Source organism: Vipera ursinii, assembly GCF_947247035.1.
Source record: "Vipera ursinii genome assembly, chromosome: 12".
Classification (NCBI taxonomy): domain Eukaryota; kingdom Metazoa; phylum Chordata; class Lepidosauria; order Squamata; family Viperidae; genus Vipera; species Vipera ursinii.
This window is the reverse complement of record NC_139525.1, coordinates 14,725,030-14,742,368: the sequence shown is the minus strand read 5'-3', so window position 1 is coordinate 14,742,368 and position 17,339 is coordinate 14,725,030. Positions and strand designations below refer to the sequence as shown.

Genomic DNA, 17,339 nt, shown 5'->3' with positions numbered 1-17,339 from the left:
AGGTCCACTACCTCCTTAGTTGTGCAGGCAAGGAACTGGGTATAGCAAGGAAAATGTAGTAGGGGGTCCTTGGTGGTCTCTGTGCTTGGTTGCTTCCTAGCAGAACTTTCATTACCCAACTAGGTGACTCTGATGATGTTACCTAGTTGGGTAAAGCTCAGAGAGGATCAAGACTCCATGGTCCTCCTTCTCCTCCTCTTTTGTAGTACTGTTGCTATTATCTAGTTGGGTAATGAAACATCTGTAAGAAAACAATTAAACACAGAGAGTGACACCCCACAGTTCTCCTCCTCCTCCTCCTCCTCCTCCTCCTCCTCCTCAACCCCCCTCACTTCTAGCACTGATGATATTATCTAGTTGGGTAATGAAACATCTGTAAGAAAACAATTAAACACAGAGAGTGCCACCCCACAGTTCTCCTCCTCCTCCTCCTCCTCCTCCTCCTCCTCCTCAACCCCCCTCACTTCTAGCACTGATGATATTATCTAGTTGGGTAATGAAACGTCCGGAAGAAAACAACCAAGCTCAGAGAGTATAAAGGGCCCCACAATTCAACCCTGAACTACAAATATTCTCTTCTATTCATAAGGGAAATTTTATTTGCTTCTGGCAGCATGAAGCCAGCCTTTCAACTGTAATTCCAAAGAGACAGAAATAGACTAAAGGAATTGAGAATGCAACAACACGTTTCAATGTGGACGGCTACTGATGGTGAATTATTATTAAGGTTTGCTCTCTTCCGAATAACCCAGACTGCTCTCATTTCTGGGTTGGAAAAGCTGCAGGTCCAGATCTTGACCACCTCAGGTTTAAACAGGTGCAAAGCAGCACCTCCCACCTTTGAAAATGTCACTAAAATGTTTTTTTCTTTACTAAAAAAAAGGCCAATTTTCTTTCATCAATTCCAAAGGCAATCAGGTGGCCTTAGCTAGGATTCCCTAGAATTGAGCAGCAGTCCAAACAATCCCAGTTGTTAAACCAGTGATTCAGGATAAAAATCATAGCAATTGCAGAGGTAAAAATAATTACACAGTGGTAGAATAAAAAAAGGAGGAAGGAAATATCTGTTTTCAATGTTGAGTTCTAGTTAGAAGGGTTGTATTTAGAACACTACTCCTCTTAAGTTGGATCATCTGGACATTTGGCGCCCCATGGTAGAGTAGAGTAGAGTAGAGTAGAGTGGGATAGGGCAGAGTAGGGTAAAGTAGGGTATAGTAGAGTAGAAGAATGAAGAATAGAATAGAATAGAATAGAATAGAATAGAATAGAATAGAATAGAATGGAATGGAATGGAATGGAATGGAATGGAATGGAATGGAATGGAATGGAATGGAATGGAATGGAATGGAATGGACCTTGGAGGTCTTCTAGTTGAGACCCTGCTCAAGCAGGAGACCCTATACCATCTCAGACAGGTGAATGTCCAATCTCCTTTTAAAAATCTCCAGTGATGGAGTGCCCACGATTTCTGCTGGGTAAGCTGTTCCACAGAATTTCTAAGGACCATTCCCCTTGTTAGTTTTTAAACTTTTATCTCGATACAAACAAGTTAAAAGTCTAGAGATGTCCATCTTTTCTGTTTGAAGACATAGCTTGTCCCTTCCATTTCAAGCCATCTGTTGCATCCTTGTAATTAATCAGTTTTGAAAGCGGTCCTTTTGTGTTTGATAGAAAAAAAATAGGACGAAAGCGTCTACAGAGGTTTGCAATCCTCCAGGTCATGGTTGTCCCAAAGGTTTTGCTTTTTCAAGAGGCAACTGGACTTTTTTGTTTTTCTTTGAAGATGTTTTGCTTCTGATCCAAGAAGCTTCGTCAGCTCTCATGTCTTCAAAGAAAAACAAGAAATCCAGTTGCCTCTTGAAAAAGCAAAACCTTTGGATAGGATGAAAGGTGTGTGTGTGCGGGGGGAAAACAGGATGGATTTTAAGGATTTTAGAGTGAATTTTAAAGTTGACTGAATCAGAAGAGATGACAAAATTAACTGCTTTGATTAGAGACAATGGGTTAGACAACTTTATAATGAACTAGAAGCTGTTTGTGGACTTTCTCCATGTTAAATAACAGGTAGTTAATAGAGGGATTTGAAGATTAGTGTAATATTTGGGTTGACCTGTTGACTTTTTTTTTACATATATAATTATGATTAGATGTTGGGTCGATTTGATTATTAGACTTCCTCATCTGGAATACAGTATTTGTTTCTTTAATATAATATTTTTGTTAAATAAGGATGGGAAAGTTTATAACTGCATGTTAAACCATTATGTAAGGGGGGAGAACCTAACAGGGTTTTTTTATTGTTATTTACTTTTCAGCATCAAGCCAGGGTGGGTTTTTTAATGTTCAGTGTTAGATCTACTTGAAATTTGGATTTCTTTTTGTTTTTTTTTCCTTTTTCTGTACACAAGAAATTTTTTTCTCGTTGTTAGCACTGGATGTTCATTTTCTGGTTATCCGTTTTATTCTTGTTGATAAAAGAAATAAATTAATAAAAAAAACCAGGGTGGAATCTGATGTTTCCTTGCTGTTATGTTTTAATTAGCTTTTCCCATGTGCTCTGCTTTGGCGCCCAATAATGGTGACTTAAGAGAATTGAAAATTGTTTTTTCACCCTTTCTCTCTCCCCCCCCCCTTTACAGGTTTTATTTGGGGAGAAATCAAAGAAATGTGGGACGGCGGCTTTAACGAATACGTGCATGACTGGTGGAACCTGATGGATTTTGCAATGAATTCTCTCTACTTAGCAACCATTTCTCTGAAAATTGTCGCCTATGTCAAGGTATCGTAAATGAGTGCGGCGCGTAGATTTCTTCTGCATTATTTTTTTTTATATATAATTCTTCCGTTAGATGACAAGGAAATTGCTTTCGAGTTCTTTTTCCCCTCCAAAAAAACAGAAGGAAAATTTCTGCAAAATCTTAAGCACACTGGCATTTAACTTTGTTCTTAGATGTGTGTGTGTGTGCGTGCGTGCGCATATGTAAGTGTGTGTTGTCTTTCGTTGTGCAGTCATCTCTCAAATGCTCTGCTGTTTGCTTAGTTTCCCTGGCTTCCTTTTAAAAAAAACCCAAGGGAAGAATAGCAGAAAATAGGGACAGAACTACGTGGTAACTCAGAGAAATAAAATCAGATCAAACAGAGACTCCGAAAAGAAAGGAGAAATCTATCGTAAGGCAAACGGAGAAGGAGAGGTTGAAAAATAGAAGATGTTTGCAGAGAAAAGAAATAGGAAAATGTTTTTTGGACAGTTTTTACTATGAATAAGCAAATGTTTATGGATGGCCTCCACAGCTTTGTTGCATCTCTCTGTGGCCCTTAAAGGAAATAGTTCTTACAGAGAATCCCTGCAAACTCTTTTGGCTCATCTCTTTCTAATGCAAATCCCTACCCTTTCTTCATTTTAACTTCTTCCCATGTATCATCTTGGTTCGTTGTTACTACCCTAAGTTCACCCTGGCTTGTCCCACCTAAGATCAGGAGAGAAGTAGCAGCAGATGTCAAGAAGAGAGTGATCCTTGACATCCTCTGAACGTAAGTCCAAGCCTGCCAACTCAGATCTAGGAACAGCTTGATGTCAAGAACAAACATTCTTGAGGGTCCACGAGAATAAAACCAAATTAAAAGATGGAGGAAGGAGACCATCCAGCAAGGAATAACATTAAAGGAGGATCTAGCTGAAAGATCTCTGACCTCCTTTATATTTCCTGGAGGATCCTGAATAGGTTGACAGTTGGAGTGCCTAAAATGTAAAACCAATATGCCCAAGGGGAGTTTTTTAGTGCAAAGATCCCCAACCTTTTGGCCACAGGGGCCAGTTCCGGGGAGAGACATTTTTTCCATGGACCAGAGGGGGTATGGTTTCATCTACTGTCTGCATCCCAAGGATGGAGCTTTGCTTGTTTGCACAGACCGATTTCTAGCATGCTGCGGCCTGGTGCCAGTCCATGGATCGGGGGTTGGGGAACCCTGTTTTACTGGATAACAACACGCTGTGTTAATGTGGAGAGACACAGAGCCCGGCCCATCTGCTGGCATATTGGCTACTATCAGAAACGTGTTCTGATAATGAATTATTTTTGGCCAACGACAAAGTCAAGAAAGCGGCTTCATTCTGGCAGTTTAAAGTTTGATCTAGACACAGAAGAAGAATTATTAGCCTGGCTTAGGAACAGTTCTTCAAAAAAAAACCATGACTACAAATGGTGTTTAAGTTGGGCTTGCGCCAATTTCAGATGTTGTGTTGCTGTTCCTCTGTTTTGTTATTTAAGAGTTGGGATGCTTCTTCTCAAAACAACAAGTCTCTGCTTACAGTTAATGCATAATAGACTATAAAACTCATTTTTGAAACCCAGAACAACAGCCAGTGAAAGAAAAATCAATATACTGTAAACAGCTGCTGGACCAGAGAAATCAAATCAGCAGAAATAAAATTAAATGAAGGACACACTGCAGTGTGAAAGGGGAATAAAAAAAATACACCATCGAAGCATCTTTGGTGCCAAAAAAAAGTTTATAGAATAAATGCCAAGCTTGCTTCCTTCTAAAATGTATTCCAAAAGTTTGGGAGGGGGTGGTTATTAGTAAAGTAAGCAGGGATTAGCCAAAGTCATCACCCATCACAGACAGTCCTTGATTTACAACCATTTGTTCAGAGAATGTCTATGGAGAGTCTCAATCATTCAAGCCATGGTTGTCCCAAAAGTGTTTTCCCCCCCCCCAAAAGGCAACTGGAGTTTCAACACGTGACTTTACACAGGTTAAATTGGCCACCATCAGCAACTTAACTAAATTAGGGACTCCCCTGTAGATTTTAAATGTTCTCCATTTCCATCACAGATTACCTTATGCAACCCCACACTCTGAGGTCACCACCTTCACTCGTAAAAGATTGGGGAACCAAACCTCAGTTCCTCACTTCTGAACCTGGTGTCCTTTCCAGTAATCCCTTGAAGGCAAGCCAAGTTTGCACGCTTTCTAAGAACAATGCAAGGACCTCGCTTTGAAAATAACCGTTTTTAAAGTGCAGGTAGTCCTCAATTTACAACAGTTTGCTGAGTGGCCATTTGAAGTTACAGTAGCACTGAGAAATGTGGCCGTTTTTCACAGTTACGACCTTTGCAGCATCCCTGTGCTGACATGATCCAAATTCAGACATCTGGCAACTGACTCATATTTACGATGGTTGCAGTGTCTTGGGGTCACGTGATCCCCCTTTGTGATATTTCCGACAAGCAAAGTCAATGGGGAAGCCAGATTCACTTAACAACCATGTTGCTGACTTACCAACTGCAGTGATTCACTTAACAACTGTGGCAAGAAAGGTTGCAAAATGGAGCACATCTCACTTAACAAATGTCTCGCTTAGCAATAGGAAGTTTGGGCTGAATTGTGGTTGTAAGTCGAGGACTACCTGTATAGCAAGGGAATGATCTTTTTTCTTTTTTTTTTTTCTTTTGGGACTGGCCACCTTTGATTGCTGTCTGTGTAATTGCTGTCTTCCGGTCAAGTAAACTTCATCTCTGCTTCAAGCAATTATCCTGAGTTCTTTCCAGCCCTGATTGAACCAAGAAACTGAAGAGGCTTCTTGGAGGAAAAGTGAAGTCTTTTAAAAGGAAAAAGAAATTCTACTTGTTCTTTGGAAACAGCACCATAGGACATGGTGCATAGCTTCGCAGCATTGGGAGATTAAATTGAAGCACTGAAATGCTCTCGTGGCTGCAGTACTTGGGTTTGGCTAGTCTAAAGAAAAGAAGAAATAGGGGAGACATGATAGCAGTCTTCCAGTATCTGAGGGGCTGCTACAAGGCAGAAGGGGCCAAGTTGTTCACCAGAGCACCAAAGGGAGGGACGAGAAACAATGGCTGGAAACTTATCAAGGAGAGAAGCAACCTGGAATTAAGGAGAAACTTCCTGACACTGAGGACAATTAACCAGTGGAACAGCTTGCCTCCAGAAATCGTAGGCGCTCCATCACTGGAGATTTTTAAGAAGAGACTAGACAGTCACTTATCTGAAATGGTATAGGTTCTCCTGCTTGAGTGGGGGGCTGGAGTAGAAGACCTCCAAGGTCCCTTCCAATTCTATTCTATTCTATTCTATTCTATTCTATTCTATTCTATTCTATTCTATTCTATTCTATTCTATTCTATTCTATTCTATTCTATTCTATTCTATTCTATTCTGGTCTGGTCTGGTCTGGTCTGATCCGGTCCGGTCCAGTCCAGTCCAGTCCAGTCCAGTCCAGTCTAGTCTAGTCTAGTCTAGTCTAGTCTAGTCTAGTCTAGTCTATATTCTAGTCTAGTCTAGTCTATTATTTTCTAGTCTAGTCTATATTCTATTCTATTCTATTCTAGTCTAGTCTATATTCTAGTCTATATTCTAGTCTATTCTAGTCTATTATTTTCTAGTCTATTCTATATTCTATTCTATATTCTATATTCTACTCTACTCTACTCTACTCTACTCTACTCTACTCTACTCCACTCCACTCCACTCCACTCCACTCCACTCCACTCCACTTCATTCCATTCCATTCCATTCCATTCCATTCCATTCCATTCCATTCCAGTCTAGTCTAGTCTAGTCTAGTAGTCTAGTCTATATTCTAGTCTATATTCTAGTCTATTCTAGTCTATTATTTTCTAGTCTATTCTATATTCTAGTCTATATTCTACTGTACTCTACTCCACTCCACTCCACTCCACTCCGTTCCGTTCCGTTCCATTCCATTCCATTCCATTCCATTCCATTCCATTCCATTCCATTCCATTCCATTCCATTCCATTCCATTCCATTCCATTCCATTCTATTCTATTCTATTCTATTCTATTCTATTCTATTCTATTCTATTCTATTCTATTCTATTCTATTCTATTCTATTCTATTGTTTCCTTTGCCTCTGAGAGAAAGATCCTCCCTTCAACTCAGGATTACATTTCACCTCGGGTGGTGATCAAACTGAGAAAACCTGAACTTGCAGTGATAAATGCTTTTAACTGCATTTGTCTTTCCCTTGGAGACTTTTTCCTCGGTAAGAAGTGGAACCAGGAGAAAATGGCAATTGTACCATTTCCCATAGGGCTTTTTTCAAAGTTGGCTTTCAGCTATTGGGATTCTCTGCTCCTGAGAGCCCTCTTGAGTGATGCTCCATACGGAATCAGTATTATTATGTTTTAGCAGGCTTCTCCCCTGAAGCTTCTTTGATTTGGTTTGCTTCCCCTATGCCCAGTTTGATACTAATTATAATTATTATACTATATATAACTACTTAGGATTTTGATGCTCATAAGGATCTTTTCAATGAACTCCATTTTTTCCTTTTCTTGCTTAGCTCTAGAAATAAGTCCTAGCTACGGAGTTCTTTACTGTTTTGCCTGGCTATTCAGTATAGATCAACAAGACATTCTTAGATGCTCTTTCTTGGTCACTGAAAATATTCTGTGAGCAGAGATCAAAATTTAACGATGTTTAAAGCGGGCACCGTGTTTCAAGGTAGAAGCGTTCCAACTTTGACATTGATCATTTGCAAAGTAACACACTGGTCTGGCCTTGAACTGAGCTACTCTGTTTTCAGAATGGAGGTTGGAACAGCCCTGTTTAACCACTGGAACTCTTCCAGTGTACTCAGAATGACCTGTTTAAAGAATAGCATGGATGTTCTGAGGCTGAAATATTTTGACATCAGAAAAACGTTTCATAATTCACATAATGTCACCTCTGAAAACCAGGATTCTTTCCCACATACAATTACTAGCTTCTGCTAAATATTCTCCCATGCAATGATCTGTGGTCAGAGAGATCAAAAGTTCTTTTATTGACATCCATTTCATTCTATGTATTTGAAGTTTCAATTATCCAACAACCATCCGCAGAAGTTCAGATGAGATCAGTTGGCCCACGCATTAACTGCGAGTGAGGAATACATCCACAAACCACATGGCTGAGACAAGGCAGGAGTGTCCACCTCCATATGAGTGATGTCCAGGTGTAGTGTCATGTGGGGATGACTTTGAGAAATGGAGGAACAGATGCTGCCTAGGGAATAATCATAGGGCAGAGACCACCACAAAAAACAGACAGAGAAAGAGACTCAGAAAGAAACCACCCTCAATTCTCCGTCTGTAAAAGAGACGGCAGGAGATTTGTAACTCTCAGACTTACACTGAGAGAATTGAAGAAGCTTCTTGGATGAGAAGCGAAATGTCTTCAAAGAAAAACAAGAATGTCCAGTTGCCTCTTGAAAAAGCACCTTTGGGACAACCATGATCTGGATGACTGAGAATCTTCATAGACAACCGGTCTTACAAGATTCTTTTAATGTAGCCTGGAGGAACGTTGTCCATGGGGTCGCGATGGGTCAGACACGACTTCGCAGCTAACAACAATAGTAAAGTTGAATTAGATCATCTGGTTGCCTTTCTCTCTGATCTACCTGGGATGGCTGATATCAGCTCTCTTTGACATTCATTAGAATTTGGAATGCTGCTTTGAGCATTTTGGCAAGAAAGGGCCAAAGACTATCCAGGACAAGAAAAAAAAAGATGGGTCACTGAATTTTTTTCCTTTAATTAAATTGAGCTCATTAGAGTTTGTCCTTCAGTTTATTCCCCCTTCCCCCCCTCTAAAACAAAAAATCTGGGTAGGAAAATGATTTAATGAAGTTCTGCCTTTGTTGTATTCAGTAGACACACTGACCACAAACCACGCACATTGGGAAGAAATTTGTCAGAGATCACAAGACACATTTAGTATCCCAGAGCCCTCTTGGCATCCATTTTAAAGCAGCATCTCACTCTCTTCTCGTAACCTCCAGATAAAGACCTAGTGAAGTGTTAAAAGTGAGTTTTCTAAGAACCTAAGAACCTAAGTTCTACCCATGACATCCACAGATGTAGAGAACATTTTGAGCTGTCAGAAACAATTAGAAGTCATATAGAAATGGGTTTGTACGCAATTTCAGATCTTCTGTGCTGGAAAAGAATTGCTTTTATTTATTTTTTTAAGAAGTTTAAGTATTCTCCATTCCTATAACTCAATTGAATTTATGTCTTGGTCAGAGGGGTAAGACAAATCCATTTGTATTTCCCCCAAAGGGGGTGGGGGAGAGAAATAAAATATCTGACCTTAAAAAGTAAACAAAATATCTGCTCCATAGCTCTGGAGTAGAATAATTTCTTTTTTTCTTTTTTTTAGAGAGACAGTTTCTCAGTGATGCAGCCATATTGATGGCAGCCATTTTGCTTTCTCTTGAAATGAACTGCTGTCTGTGGCTCAGCTTTCAGTGGGGCATTCCTTTACATCCTTAACGTCTGCAGTGTTTTGCTAGGCAATGACCAAAAATAATTCTTTGGAGGAAGTTGGTTGCAAAATCATTGGGACCACACCATGTAAGGCCTGCTATTATAATTGTCAAAAGACGGGAATATTTGTAGCTCAGGGTTGAATGGTGGGGTCCCTGATGCTCTCTGAGCATGGTTGTTTCCTTGCAGATGTTTCATTTCCCATCTAGGTAACGTCATCAGTGCTAGAAAGGAGTAGAGTTTACTCTCTGCTTATATACTAGTTGTCGTGGTTTCGATAAATGAGGCAATTCAAACAAGTTGCAGGCATATTGTTTATCTAAAATAAAATTAGTGTTGGTGGGAGGAATTTCACTGCTCAAACAACAGCCTAATCAGGAAATCATCAGGGTATAAGGCAGGAGACCTTATAACACCAAGAGCCTTGGTGGCGCAGTGGGCTAATGCCTCCTTAAGTAACACCAGCTGCCTGCAATTAGTGCAGGTTCGAGTCCCACCAGGCTCAAGGTTGACTCAGCCTTCCATCCTTCCAAGGTAGGTAAAATGAGGACAAAGATTGTTGGGGGCAATAAGCTGACTTTGTAATAATGCCGCTTGGGGGGGGGGGCGAAAGCCCTAATAAGCAGGCATATAAATAGAATGAAGGCTATTGCTAAGCACATTGATTTGTGCTTTAGATTGTAAGCCGCCCTGAGTCTTCGGAGAAGGGTGGGATATAAATGGGATTTTAAAAAAAACAAACCATCCCAGACTAATGGGTGTCCAATCCCTTCTTAAAAACCTCCAGTGATGGAGCACCCAAAACGTTGATCAGTTAGAATTGTCCAGAAAAATGTGTCTTAGCTGATATGTTCTAATCTTCTCCAGAACTCCTTAGATAGTTTAAGGAGGAAACAAAAATCACATTATTTCACTTTAGATGTTTGTTTCCTCCAACAGGTGATTTGGTGCAGAGCAGAAGTAAAATGTTGCAGAAAAGAATTTTTTCCTCCCAGGGAAAATGTATAACTTATTTCTCAATTATTCCCCAGGACTACAGTGTTAAATATTTATTGCAACTGTCAGTGAGACATATCCCACCCCATCTCAAATAAATCTTGTCGAATTCCCTTTAGAGAATAATAGACAAAACTTTCTTTCACCCACCCACCACCCCAAGTGCCCCACTTGCTTTTCTTGGCAAGCAAAATTCAAACACAGCTTTATTTCAAACTGAAAATGTGTTGAGATCACCATGGCCCTTTTAAGTTAAGCTGAGCTCAGAAGAAAAGTGATGGGTTCTGACGCTGATGTTTTGAGGTGCAGGTTGAAATAAAATGCTTCAGCTGTTTTGAGATTTGTTCCAGTGGAAGCCGGCCAACTCAATTGTTCCAAAGTGACATTTGATGGGACTGTTTTGTTCTGAGCTTGAAATAAGATGCAGTTCCTATTTCATGCACGCTCCTAATGACTGGAGATTTTCTTGGGTTTGTTCTTTAATCACGGGATAATTGATCATGTCTGGTCATCAGGACTATGTTCTAATGGAAGGGAGAGATGAGTGAGTGAGTCTTGCCCCATTTTACGACCGTTCTTGCCACAGTTGTTAAATGAATCACAGCCGCTCAGTTAGTATCATGGATGTTAAGTGAATCTGGCTTCCCCATTGACTTTGTTTGGCGGAAGGTCGCAAAAGTTGATCACATCACCCTGGAATCTACAACTGCCATAATTATAAGTTAGTTGCCAACCATCTGAATTTTGATCACATGACCACGGGGATGCTGCAAGCGTCGTAAGTGTGAAAAATGGTCATGAGTCACTTTGTTCAGTGTCGTTGTAACTTTGAACAGTCACTAAATGAACTGTTGTTAGTCTAGGGCAGGGGTAGGCAACCTTGGCTCTTTTATGACTCGTGGACTTCAACTCCCAGAATTCCTAAGCCAGCCATGCTGAGGGGAAAGGGAGAGGTTTCCAAGCTGAGCCATGCTGGCTCAGGAATTCTGGGAGTTGAAGTCCACGAGTCATAAAAGAGCCAAGGTGGCCTACCCCTGGTCTAGGACTATCTGTTTGGGGAGGACTTGGAGGGAGGGAGAAAACTAGAGGGATTTAACCCCCTTTGTTTGGTAGCAAAGCCTTTCATTTTCATGCAATATGTGTAGTCTGCCTGCTTGCATGCACTCGTGTGAGGGAGAGACTGAGCGTGAATGAGCAGAACGCTTTAGCGACATGAAATAATGTGCCTTCAAGAGATGACTTGCAAGCATTCACCTGTGTTCCTTTCCCTCCCCTCCCCCTATTATTTCTTGCAGTACAATGGTTCCCGTCCAAGGGAGGAATGGGAAATGTGGCACCCAACCCTGATAGCAGAAGCCCTCTTTGCCATTTCAAACATTTTAAGCTCCTTGCGTCTCATCTCCCTGTTTACAGCAAACTCTCATCTGGGACCCCTGCAGATCTCTCTGGGACGTATGCTGCTAGACATTCTCAAGTTCCTCTTCATTTACTGCCTGGTGCTGCTAGCTTTCGCCAATGGACTCAACCAGCTTTATTTCTATTATGAGACGAGTGCCTCCGAAGAACCCAACAATTGCAAAGGGATCCGTTGTGAGAAGCAAAACAATGCCTTTTCCACGTAAGGCTAACTCACCTGGATTTCCTTGTTGCATCCAGCCCTTGAATGTTGTGTCTCTGTCTTTGTCTTTCTCTCTCTCTCTCTCTCTCTCTCTCTCTCTCTGTCTCTCTCTCTCTCTCTCTGTGTGTGTGTGTGTGTGTGTCTGTCTGTCTGTCTGTCTCTCTCCCTCTCTCTTTCTCGTATAGTCCTGATATCTTGTCACAGCATCTGGAGTAGCAAAAAAAAATATGCCTTTTTTTGTTCATAGGTGAGTGTCGGTCTCCATTGTCATGGTGTGAGTTATCTCAGACAAACATATTGAAAAGGGTAAAGTTGAACTCCAGCCTTTGACAATGACCAGACACCCAGGCATTTCTGTTATTAGACTTTTTTTAAAAAAAAAGAAAGAAAAAGAAAAAAAGCAGAGAACAGCATAGCTGTTCTCCAAGAACTGACTGTCCTAAGCTGGGTTTCTGGAGGGTAGCTTTTCACCGAGGCTAGATCCTTTAAAAAGAAGCATGCAGAAATAGAACTGCCATCCCTGCAGAATGAATGTGGAAATGCTCACAAGCTTGGAGAAAATGGCCACTTAAGAAAAAAAACACAGCCTTTGTTTCTTTACCAGGGATCCTGTTGTGCTGTTGTTGTTTTTTTCCCTAGCTCACTGTGTTTGTGTCTATGTTTCTTTTCAAGCTAGATTTTATCCTATTCCATTGAAAAGCAAGAAAGCTGCTAGATCAAAGTGACGTACCTTGTGATCCAATAACGCCTTTCCAAAGTGAAAAATGAGAACTGTGCTCCTTCATCTATAAAAATCAACAAAATCTTGCAAGTCTTGAAAGTACAAGTCTACTGTCCTCCCTTTTCGAAGCCTGATAAGTTAGAGTTTCTTTCTCTCCCCTTATGCAGCTGTGGGCCATTCTGTTTCTTACCTGATCATTTGCTAGGCAGCATCTCTTCCATCATCTCTCACTGGCCTTTCCCAGATATCAGTATAGGTAGGACATAGGTGCGATGTCTCAATGGCTTAATGACCCTGGAGATGGTCTCGTCTCCAGCCTCTGGACAGCTGGGTGACTCCCATCACTCCCCTCAGCTTCTGTTCCTCTAACCATCTGAAAGCATGTTCTCTGCAAGTAGATAGATAGGTACCACTTTGGTGTGGAGATGAGTTGGTGCTCTGTGCAGGTAGTCAGATTCCAGATGGCTCTGAACCTTCCCACTTGAGATGCCCATTTGTGAAGCAAGGAAGGAAGAGTTGTCCATCTTTCTCTCTGGTCCAAAGCCATCTCGTCCTCCTGTGGCAGGCCTTGGGAAGCACGTAAGCATGTCCTATAACAGGGCTGGTACGTTGGCAAACCAAGCTACTATTCTTCAACAGCATTGTGGTCTCCTGGCTATTGTAATACCGCCATACACTAATGATAATTATAGGCAGAGTAGGATAGAGTAGAGTGGGGGGGGGATTGGGATGGGGTGGAGTGAAGTGGAGTGGGATAGGGTAGGGTGGGGTGGGAAATGAAAATAAAGTTGTGCGCTTAACCAGCATAAGAATCAAAACCAGAGCTAACAGCAATTGTGACTAAGCAAAACTCCATGACATCCTTGGACATTTCACTGGAAAAGTCAGCAAGGAAAAAGCAAGTAACTTTAATAGGCTAGCAACAACAACACCAATTCAAATGTGTTAGCATTGGATGAATATTTGGGAGGAAACGTGAAGAAAACATTACAAACAGAGCAACAGCGAAATGCATAAAAGAAACTGTAAAATTTAACACGATTAAAGTACCGTAGCAGGACTCAACTTAAACCTATGGAGCAAGCTTTATATCACCTGTGATGTCATTTCTTTCATAAGAAGAATAGTCCCAGAAATGAATTTCCTTATAAGTAGTCTGTAGAATTTGAGTCAAAAAAGAATGATATAAAGTATGTCTGATCTACTTGGTTAATTCCTTAAGAGAGCATTATTAATAGGTTCTGTGAATCTATTAAAAGGAATTAGCAAAAAGTGTGGCATTGATTCAAGAGACATTGAAGGACAAGGCTATACCGTTCTGAATATGGGACATTTGCAAGTCTATCTTGGCAGAATAGCAATAGCCATAGCACTTAGACTTATATACCAATTCACAGTGCTTTACAGCCCTCTCTAAGTGGTTTACAGAGTCAGCCTTTGGAACACAACAATATGGGTCCTCATTTTACCGGCCTCAGAAGGATGAAAGGCTGAGCCAACCTTGAGCCGGTCAAGATCAAACTCCTGGCACTGAATAGTGAGTTAGCCTACAATACTGCATTTTAACCACTGCACCACCACGTCTCAGTGGTTAGAGTCTTACAGTGGTTAGAAGGTGAAATGTTAGTTGAGCAAGTAAAATGTATATTGGTATCTTGGGATAAGGTCACTAAAATGGTAAGAAGCCAGGACAGAGACTTTAGGTAAGGTCCTAACATTAGTGGATAATATCTTTGGCCTGTTGATATCCTATAATAGAGGGTAAAAATGCTACAGCCCTTTAGTTCTGTTTCCAGATAGGTTATCCATGTAGCATTTTCTCTCACTTTCTCTCCCATGTGCATATGCATACATACACACATACATAAACATTCTTAAACACAAGGAAAACTATTAGGGAAAGGAAGGGAAGGGGGAAGGAAGGGAAAGGTAAGGAAAGGAAAGGAAAGGAAAGGAAAGGAAAGGAAAGGAAAGGAAAGGAAAGGAAAGGAAAGGAAAGGAAAGGAAAGGAAAGGAAAGGAAAGGAAAGGAAGTAAATGGATGAGGAAGGGAAGGGAAGGGAAGGGAAGGAAAGGAAAGGAAGTAAATGGATGGGGAAGGGAAGGAAAGGAAAGGAAAGGAAAGGAAAGGAAAGGAAAGGAAAGGAAAGGAAAGGAAAGGAAAGGAAGTAAATGGATGAGGAAGGGAAGGGAAGGGAAGGGAAGGAAAGGAAAGGAAAGGAAAGGAAGTAAATGGATGAGGAAGGGAAGGGAAGGAAAGGAAAGGAAAGGAAAGGAAAGGAAAGGAAAGGAAAGGAAAGGAAAGGAAAGGAAAGGAAAGGAAGTAAATGGATGAGGAAGGGAAGGGAAGGGAAGGGAAGGAAAGGAAAGGAAGTAAATGGATGGGGAAGGGAAGGGAAGGGAAGGAAAGGAAAGGAAAGGAAAGGAAAGGAAAGGAAAGGAAAGGAAAGGAAGTAAATGGATGAGGAAGGGAAGGGAAGGGAAGGGAAGGGAAGGAAAGGAAAGGAAAGGAAAGGAAGTAAATGGATGAGGAAGGGAAGGGAAGGAAAGGAAAGGAAAGGAAAGGAAAGGAAAGGAAAGGAAAGGAAAGGAAAGGAAAGGAAAGGAAAGGAAAGGAAAGGAAAGGAAAGGAAAGGAAAGGAAGTAAATGGATGAGGAAGGGAAGGGAAGGGAAGGGAAGGAAAGGAAAGGAAGTAAATGGATGAGGAAGGGAAGGAAAGGAAAGGAAAGGAAAGGAAAGGAAAGGAAAGGAAAGGAAAGGAAAGGAAAGAAGGAAAGGAAAGGAAGTAAATGGATGAGGAAGGGAAGGGAAGGAAAGGAAAGGAAAGGAAAGGAAGTAAATGGATGAGGAAGGGAAGGGAAGGGAAGGGAAGGAAAGGAAAGGAAAGGAAGTAAATGGATGAGGAAGGGAAGGGAAGGGAAGGGAAGGAAAGGAAAGGAAAGGGAAGGGAAGGAAAGGAAAGGAAAGGAAGTAAATGGATGAAGAAGGGAAGGAAAGGGAAGGAAAGGAAAGGAAGTAAATGGATAAGGAAGGGAAGGAAAAAGGAAAGGAAAGGAAAGGAAGTAAATGGATGAGGAAGGGAAGGAAAAAGGAAAGGAAAGGAAAGGAAAGGAAAGGAAAGGAAGTAAATGGATGAAGAAGGGAAGGAAAGGGAAGGAAAGGAAAGGAAAGGAAGTAAATGGATAAGGAAGGGAAGGAAAAAGGAAAGGAAAGGAAAGGAAAGGAAAGGAAAGGAAAGGAAGTAAATGGATGAAGAAGGGAAGGGAAGGGAAGGAAAGGAAAGGAAAGGAAAGGAAAGGAAAGGAAAGGAAAGGAAAGGAAAGGAAAGGAAAGGAAGCTTCTGTGTTGTGATGTGTTGCACACACAAGTGGAATATTTAGAGTATTTCTTCAGCTAGTTATGTCTAAAGAAGACATATTCTCTATTGTGGGTGGTAACATTAATCTTTGCATTGCTTGCTTAGTTGGCTGGCAGATCAATTCTCCAAGTCTAAGAGGTTGATGGGAAAAGCTTGCTTGGCAATTGAGCTCTGCGGTGCTTGCAAAACCTTAGAGAGGAGAGGCATTCACTGGCTCCAGTTTTGGGCTCCTGGCTTTTAACCAATATTTTCATTTCTGTTGTCTTTAGAAATACTGTATCTTTCCTTCCTTTTGTCCCAAAATAAATGAATGGCTGTATACATTTCAGCTAATTTCCCCAAAAAATTTTTCAGGAGCAAATATAGACAAGACAGCTTTCCGATGCCTAGAAAATGAGTTTGTTCTTTGATTTATAGGCAAGGATACACAGATTTAAAATGTAACCTTTAATATCCAATACATTCATCCTTGAATTGTTCTTCTTTTATATAACAGTGAAAAGGCAGGTATTAACTTAATGAATTGGACAGATGGCCCGCGTCATTTTTAAGTGAATGGGAAGAAAGATTTCAATACATTGGTCTGAGTTTAAATCAGGAGAACTTAAGTTCTGAAATGGGATGGCCAATGTTTACTTAGATACAACAACCATATTCAAAATATTAAAAACTTTTATAAAAATTGAATATCGATTAGGAATGGAAGATGGTGATCCTACAGGGCATGCTTTTCTTGGGAAAATACTCTGAGTTTATTGGCTTTTGAGTTCCAGCATGGCCAAAAGCTAATGTGGGTATGGGTGTACAGGTAGTCCTTGATTTACAGCAGTTTATTTAGTGACTGTTCAAAGTTACAACAGCAACTGAACAAAGTGGCTTATGACCATTTTTGACACTTAAGACCGTTGCAACATCCCCATGATCAAAATTCTGATCTTTGGCAACTGATTCATATTTATGACGGTTGCAGTGTCCCAGGGTCATGTCATCACTTTTTGCAATGGGGAAGCCAGATTTACTTAACAACTGTGTGGCTAACTTTAACAACTGCAGTGATTCATTTAACAACTGTGGCAAGGAAGGTCATAAAATGGGGGCAAGACTCACTTAACCAATGTCTCGCTTAGCAAGAGAAATTTTGGGCTCCATTGTGCACGTAAGCCGAGGACTACCGGTAATATGTTCCACAAACAGTTGTAGGAGTGGGGGGGGGGCAGGCATCTCTCGGCTAACCCTCAGCAGAACTGACACCTCCTCTTGCCGTTTCTCCCATAACAAGAGCCTTGGTGGAGCAATGGGCTAACGCCTCCTTAAGTAACACCAGCTGCCTGCAATTAGTGCAGGTTC

At 41.0% G+C, this 17,339-nt stretch overlaps 1 protein-coding gene and 1 long non-coding RNA gene across 2 annotated transcripts in view; both read left to right on the top strand.

The window, feature by feature from the left end:
• The window catches only part of LOC310646119, a 510,475-nt gene that overhangs the window by 258,309 nt on the left and 234,827 nt on the right, over positions 1–17,339 (top strand). The window lies entirely within an intron of this gene.
• Positions 1–17,339, top strand: part of TRPC5 (transient receptor potential cation channel subfamily C member 5) — a gene marked incomplete at both ends in the record, with an annotated part of 90,218 nt that overhangs the window by 47,683 nt on the left and 25,196 nt on the right. The window contains 2 exons of the mRNA XM_083371843.1: positions 2,640–2,779; positions 11,591–11,913. Of these exons, the coding sequence (XP_083227969.1) occupies positions 2,640–2,779; positions 11,591–11,913 (463 nt within the window). The remainder of the gene's footprint in view (positions 1–2,639; positions 2,780–11,590; positions 11,914–17,339) is intronic.